Consider the following 7,500-nt stretch of genomic DNA (forward strand, 5'->3'; position numbering starts at 1 on the left):
CATTAACCTCCTGGCGGCCCTGGACACAAAGCAAATGGGACACGTTAGTGGTGGAAAAACGACGCGTCTCGCTCGTAATTCAATAAAGAGGACTGAGCTGATTGTTCTGTGAAAAGAGGAAAAAGCCATTTTTCGAGGTCTGCCGGCGTATTAATAACTCTGTCAGCTCCCTTTATGCCTCGCCGACCAGTTATAAAGTCAAACACCTCGGAGGGGCGAAAGTGAAATCCGAGTAAAGAGTATGTAGATGAAAAAGAAACGAATGCTATACATGTCTGGCTTCTCTCAGAGGCTGGTGCTGGAGCTTTTGTTTCTAGCGGAGCTGTGAGGTTGTGGTTTGCTTCCCCTGTGGAAATCTATCCTGACACTTTGCAACTGATTAAATAAATTCACTTTATGCATCAGACAGCAAGTCAAATATAACTGGGCTACTTCATAAACATTTGGATATACATGATCCAAGGTTTTACAATGCCCTAAGTAGTTTAAACTGTTAAGATTTGATTATCTCAACAGTTGTGATTATGGGTAAACCTAACTTAGCACATGTATCAAAGTCTGTGTGTGTGTGGCACATGGTGGTATAAAACTAATGTAATACGGTACTAGCTGGAATTTCTTCATTAAAACTAAGGGATAAATACAATTGTTTGCAGCGTAAAGTTTCATGTGTAGATTATGGTATACAGTTTCAGCTTAACCTCAATTACAGTGCTTGACATTTCTGAAATCCACAGACATCCAGTGTAGTGATAAAGACCAGAAACCTGAACTTCCGAACAGTCTGAAGAATTTGGCACCCCTTACAAAGTGTGGCATCGACCCCTTCCTGTGTTTCCCAGAAAACGGTACCACAGTGTAATCATTTGGTTACACAATTACTGTACCAGTGCTACCTCTCATAGCCACACATTCATCACACTCAGGCCAATCCACATATGCAGTGGATCCAATGTTCCAGCTAATATACCTCATGGGGACTTCAAGAAGTGTCTATTTGCATGTAACATAGAGTTCAGCATGCTTGCATGCACACACTTGCTAGCCTAAGACAGAAAGACAGGGACAGGGCTAGAGAGAGAGAGAGAGATAGAGAGCGAGAGAGAGAGAGAATGACCCTGGTGGCTACATTAATAAAAACATAGTGTCCAGTTCACCAAAACAGAGGGCCGGGGGGCTGTGGTTCCACGAGGCACATAAAGGCACTTTCTTGCCGAGGCATCCCCTCATATGGCTGCAATACATTCTGTCAAATCAACAAATTCTGGGCAAACTCACACCCAGGACGTATAGGGAACCCTTGGGTTTGAGGTGGTGTGTGTCTACATGAACGGGATCTTCTGTTGACTGATTCACACACTTAATCAATACAGACCGGATAGCCTATAGAACGCCTGCCCATGCACGCGTGACAGCTAAATTAAATCAGAGCTTTCGTCTGGGAAACACACAGTAAAAGGTCTACCTGTGGAGGGTAGGCTATGCATTTTCCTCTCAGCATGGTGACACTTAGTAAAATATCTGTTGGAACAATATAGCAGGCAGACCTGAGGTGATTTATTGCTGAACTTCAAACAAATAGCTTGTCTGTATCTGTGGACATTCAAGTTCAGGAGCGATGGATTGCAGAAATAAAACATAAATACACCTCCCACCACCACCACACAAGTACACGCACGCACACGCACACTCACACACACACAGAAACACACATAGGCACACACTTACTCACGCACCCCTCTCATGTGATGAATAGTGTTCATATCCACGCATGCTTGACATTCACCTAAGACACGAAACCCACCACTCGGCCACTGTTACCCATCAATCATATTTTATCAGACAGCGCCGCTAGTCTGGCTTAGACTGTGTGCAGCCTGATACATTAAAAAGGTTCTGTTCTTAAACTTCAAGAGGAAAACTGCAGGACGTCAGTCAGCCCCTCGACTCTGGAGGTTTCACTTGATTGGCCACATGGGCAATCAGTCCGAGGAGTAAGTGCAATTCAGCTGGTACTATACAGACGAGAGTTATTAGGCATGGCTGACACACGGCATGCAGCGCCTTGCGTCTGTTCTTCAGCTATAGCGGTGAATGAGTTGTTTTCAATATGCCCAGAAGTCATGACCTATTTAATACTGGGTTATAACAGCCGTTATGAGACGGGTAACCGCGCAAATTCAATGGGCAGGCTACTGTGTTACATATTCCGATTTGGGTTACTGCCATGTGAGTTTTGTTTATCGATATAAAGTCAGCCATAAACAAATATAAATTATAGAGAAGAACGCATAACTGCAAGTGACCCCATGACACAACTAAAAATAAAATAAAAACAATACAAATAACTAATCTATAAATAGGCCTACTTATTCTCGACATTCATCGTGCGTCAATCAAATAATGTAACTGAATGTGCATAGTCGAAATATCAATCACCAAGTATTGATTTGACACACAATATTGCCACATTTCAATATTAGAGATCACCGGCACTAGGAATCAGTCATCAAAGGCTCTTTTCCCCTGGTACCACACTTGCAATGAATCATGTCACATTCCCCTTCTCTGAGTTGCAAAAGTGAGCCAAAATCCTATACTGCTATATGTTCAAGCCCATTAGATATCATATCTTGCTAACTGCAACTGAAATGATACTTAAAAGTGTATGCAGCTTACCTCTGTAGACGCGGCCCTGGGTTTGGAGCTACCGCTCCTGTGCTTTTTAATGGGGAGCCCTCTCGCTGTCAAAAATGAAAGAGTCAATAGAATTATCAACAGCCCCACAACCTTCTGCCGAAATCTCTTCATTTCTTCTGGAGATCAATTCAGTGACAGGCAACAGTTTTCTTCAAATCATCAGCCTGAAGTTGCGACGCACAAAGTGCGCCGACGAAACTTTCACCGTTTATTACTCTGCCAGAGAAAGTTCCCAAGAAGCTGGATTAAGATCATGAGAATGAAAAAAAAAAAATCACTGTCACATCTCACAAGGAGACAGATAGAAACGTTATACTATCCACAAACAAGGCGGGAATGTGCAGAATGCGGTAGAGTTCATTTGGCGTTTTGTCCTTTTCAGGCGTGCTGAGGGAGTCCCATACTCTGATTTGCGCTTTGCGTCCACGCGCCCCGTAGCAGTGTGGACTTTTAAAAGATCTGTTCCCGTTTATGCCCGTCCATGTGCTGGTGACATGAAGAATGGCCAGCCTGCAACACATTGAATTTAAGAAGTGTCTTGTTGGCTCTTAGGTCTCTCGCAAAGGTAAGGAATGGTTCAAGAATGCTTCCTCTGTGTCCACCACAAATTTAGTAACGGAAGGACTGGATACAGGTAACACTGAAAAAACAAATGAATCGTAAACTGAATGATAAACAGAATTCTGTCTAACTATGTTTTTGTGACAGACTTGCTTCTCATTAAGGCATGCCGACTTCACTATTTTCTCCAAGGCTCTACACATCACGCTGATGTCCCGGCTTCCAAGAAATGTAGGCTATTGGTCGGATTTGGGCATCGAATCGCATCTGCTCAGTTTGTGTGACGTGAGCGAGGGTTGGTTTAAAGCTGGCGGCGAAAGAATGAATGAAAGAATGAATGATTTGACTGACGACGAAGGTATATGACCACAGCACGTAGAATATCCAATCCAATGCGGAAAAGACCTCGCCAACCGCATAAGTCTGCAGTATATAATGGTTAAGTTTGTCTCGCTCGCATATGACTTTGTGTCAAATATACTAAGCAGAGAGATATTTGCTGACATTAACTGCAATGCCTTGGTTTTAGCATCCAGCTCTGAGGAAGGTCTTATGATGACCATGGCAAAATAGTGACAAAGTGAAATAATCAGTAAAGATGATGTTTTAGTCATATTTTAATGTCCTGGAAGGCGTGAACAGTGCTGATATGTAGGGAACAGTGCACTTTGATCGATGAAGTAGGTCTACCATTGTTAGTACTGGTAGCAAAACCATATTATGTGTTACAGCACATGTATTTATAAAGCCGTCTGGATATGACACCACTGCTTTAATGCAGACCAGAAATTCCCATAACATAAATTGACAGAACCAATCATTATTATTCAGGTCAAAAGGGAGAACAAATAGACTTCACTTTAACAAAACATGACACTACATATGGTTATCCATGACTTCTTCCAGGTACAGTAAAAACATTAGATGTCCTTTTTTGATACATACACATATTATGTCTACCAAGCTGAGAAGCTTGCACATGTGTTTACCAAGCTGAAAAGCTTTCTCCTTAAACTAGTGATCTGACCAATACATCCTTACTGGTAAGTAAAAGTCCATCTTTGCCTGGTGAACGGTTCGATAACTTATCTTGTCACAACTGAATAGATAGAAATAAAATACAACTCCAAAGAAAGAAAGAAACACATCTGACATATGACAATCAACATTCATCCATTTTTTATGTTTTGGTCACAGGGGTTAGGGGTACGTATTCTTTTTCAAAGTTGGATATCTCAAACACAATTTGGAATGGATGAGGTTCAGACAGACAAGCCGCTAAAGCCACGAAACATAGTGTATCAAGTACAGATCAGCACCGTTTTTTTCATCGTAAACTAGCAGCCTCAGTGAGTACGTCATACATGCGCTTGTTGAGGATTACAAAGGGTTGTTTTTTACTCTCTCTCTTCCAACAAGGAATACTCATCAGTAGTATTGGCACTGAAGAGCATGCAGTGTAAATGTGCATTTTGAGGACATTCTGGAGCTGCCTTAGAGAAACAATGCACTTTTACTTCCCAAATAAGACACACAAAAAAAAGGAGATTAACAATAAATAAATCTGTACATCAGAGACAAAACCACACAAACTGAACAGACCTAAACACAGGAGGTGATTTGTTTTTGGAGATCCCTGCCATCTTGACACTGACAGTGGTGGCACGTCTTCCTCACCAGACAAGAGACTTCAGAAAGATAGTCTGGTGGTGGCCTTGGGGGCAGTCTATACTATCACTGGTCAAAGCTATATATAAAAAAAAAAAAAAAAAGCTATAAACCAAGTGAAAATATACATAACAAAGTTTATAAAAGGAGATAGACAACAGATTATCCTAAGATGAACTCAAGAGACTGCTCGTGAGCAAATAAGCTTAGTATTCATCAGTGAATATCAACCAAGACCCATTTCAAGAAAATTATAATGAAACGTAGCGGTGTAATAATAATAATAATAATAATAATAATAATAATAATAGATCTGGGAATGAACAGAAGGTCTTGTCCCTGCCCAAAAGTTCATAAATCTCCTTTGAGTTGAAAATTTGACAGAAGTGCAGAGCTGTGTACAGATTGGCCTAAGACATTACCAGCGCCGCCCCTCCGTGAGTCACGTCACAGTACAAAAATAAATAGATCACTAGTCAGAGAAACCATATTGAGGTTCAAGTAAGACACTGATTCCTGGTTGTTATGCAAAGGCTGTGGAAAGAAAAACACCAGGGCCAAATCCCGAGAGGGGTGAGGGGGATCTCAGGGAGTGATTTAGGGAGGGGATCACCACGGCAACGCAGGGGGGCCAAGGTGGGAGTCCTCAGAGACCAGATCCCTGGGGCTCTCCGGTTCTACGTTCTCCAGTATGTTCCCACTTAATCCAGTGGTGTTCTCAGTGCACAGGGATGGGTTTGGCGAAAGACTGGCGCGCGAGGAGAGGAGAGGAGAGGAGGGGGGTGAGGAGCGTATGAGGCAAACCAGAAGGCAGTGACCAATGAGAGTTTGTTTTTCCTTCTCAAAGCACAGAAATGGTGTCCTGGTAGTCTGCCTACACTCTCACTCTCTCTCTCTCTCTCACACTCAAACTCACACACACACACACACACACACACACACTCAAACACACAAGCACACACACGGGCACACAGAAGCCATAAGATGCAGACAGTCCAAACATTAAATTTCTTGCTTACAGGTAAGAAACGTAATGCATGTTAAAATGGTGAACAGAGAGAGATAAACAAACAGATAAACAAACAGACAGACAGACAGATCACTGTTCACCATCCCCAGACCTCAGCAGGGTCATCAGTGGAATCTGTGTGCAGGTTAGGAGTAAGGAGGACTGGAAAAGAAAATAAAGACATTTATTGAGTGGTTCAGTAACTCTCTCCTTCCATGAGAGCTCAAGATGAGAGCGCAGTGCACGTTTGGTCCGAGGCCGGAGAGGTGCTTGGTCAAGCGATTGATCGATCGATCGATTAGTCCTCACTCTCCTCATATGTGGTCTCGTCGGAGGGCCGATCCACAGCTGGTTGTGTTCTGTGCCGCGAATACTTCAGATGGAGCAAGTCCCCCACTTCACTGATTTTCTCCAGGGCCTGAAAACACACACACACACACACAACACACACACACACACACACAACACACACAACACACACACAACACACACAACACACACAACACACACAACACACACAACACAACAACACACAACACACACACACACACACACAACACACAGATGTCATATGCAATTTAATTTCTTCCCAGGTCAACTGTGAGCTGCTACTCTGGTGGCTTCCACTACAGGGTCTGTCAAAGGATCTTCAGAGAGCCCTACTGTAGCACCACACAGCAGGATTAAAGGACCACCACTTCAATCACACAGCAGGATAGAAAACCACCAAAATATGAGGGTACTAAATATCAGAGCTACGTGGGCAATTTGTATTGTGGTTCCTCTGAGCATCCACATTGATCTATTGGTGAGGAACCACTTGCACATGCCGGTGGTGGAGCATTCTAGAACATGCTGGTGGTGGAGTATTCTAGAACATGCTGGTGGTGGAGTATTCTAGAACATGCTGGTGGTGGAGTATTCTAGAACACTGCTGTCTATAGGAAGCTAAACAGGGACCAGGGAGGTAAATCTCTCACAGTTCTCACCCAATCCCTCTGAGCTACAAAGAAAACATGTTTGGAGAAAACATAACGAGACAAATATGAAAATATGAAGAGTGGAATCTACACAGTCTACTGAAACAAGAACAAACACATACCACACACACAGAAATTTCCATGTGTGTCTGAAATGCGCGTCACGCTGAGGTTTGAGTGATGTATTCTGATGTTTTAATTATCCTCTGGCTCTCCTCCCCTTTCTCTCCATCCAAGACTGCCACATAAAGCACACAGCTCTTCAACGAACAGCGGAATGCAGGGAAATCTATTCTACAACGGCTGAGGGGTCGGGGAGGAGGAGGAGGAGGAGGAGGAGGGATGCGTGGCGACAGGTTATACTGGCTCACATCAAAGCAGGCTCAGTTGAGATGCAATTCTTGTGAAAAGAAGGAGGCAGGGGGTATGTGTGTGTGTGTGTGTGTGTGTGTGTGTGTGTGTGTGTGTGTGTGTGTGTGTGTGTGGAACTGGGAGGTGGTGAGGAGAGGGGACTGTGTACTTTTCAGAGTAGTTAAATTGAGTGTCCTTGGGGAGTCAGATTAGGATGCTCTTTGATCTGCT

At 43.2% G+C, this 7,500-nt stretch overlaps 2 protein-coding genes across 2 annotated transcripts in view; both read right to left on the reverse strand.

Annotated features, from left to right (window-relative positions):
* The window catches only part of ism2a (isthmin 2a), a 24,749-nt gene extending 21,318 nt beyond the window's left edge, over positions 1 to 3,431 (reverse strand). Inside the window, exon 1 of the mRNA XM_048270736.1 lies at positions 2,680 to 3,431. Within this exon, the coding sequence (XP_048126693.1) occupies positions 2,680 to 2,811 (132 nt within the window). The 5' untranslated portion in view covers positions 2,812 to 3,431. The remainder of the gene's footprint in view (positions 1 to 2,679) is intronic.
* Positions 3,432 to 3,860: 429 nt separating this feature from the next.
* sptlc2a (serine palmitoyltransferase, long chain base subunit 2a) overlaps positions 3,861 to 7,500 on the reverse strand; it is a 28,558-nt gene continuing 24,918 nt past the window's right edge. Inside the window, exon 11 of the mRNA XM_048228265.1 lies at positions 3,861 to 6,356. Coding sequence (XP_048084222.1) covers positions 6,237 to 6,356 — 120 coding nt within the window. The 3' untranslated portion in view covers positions 3,861 to 6,236. The remainder of the gene's footprint in view (positions 6,357 to 7,500) is intronic.

Source organism: Alosa alosa, chromosome 19 (assembly GCF_017589495.1).
Source record: "Alosa alosa isolate M-15738 ecotype Scorff River chromosome 19, AALO_Geno_1.1, whole genome shotgun sequence".
Taxonomy (NCBI): domain Eukaryota; kingdom Metazoa; phylum Chordata; class Actinopteri; order Clupeiformes; family Clupeidae; genus Alosa; species Alosa alosa.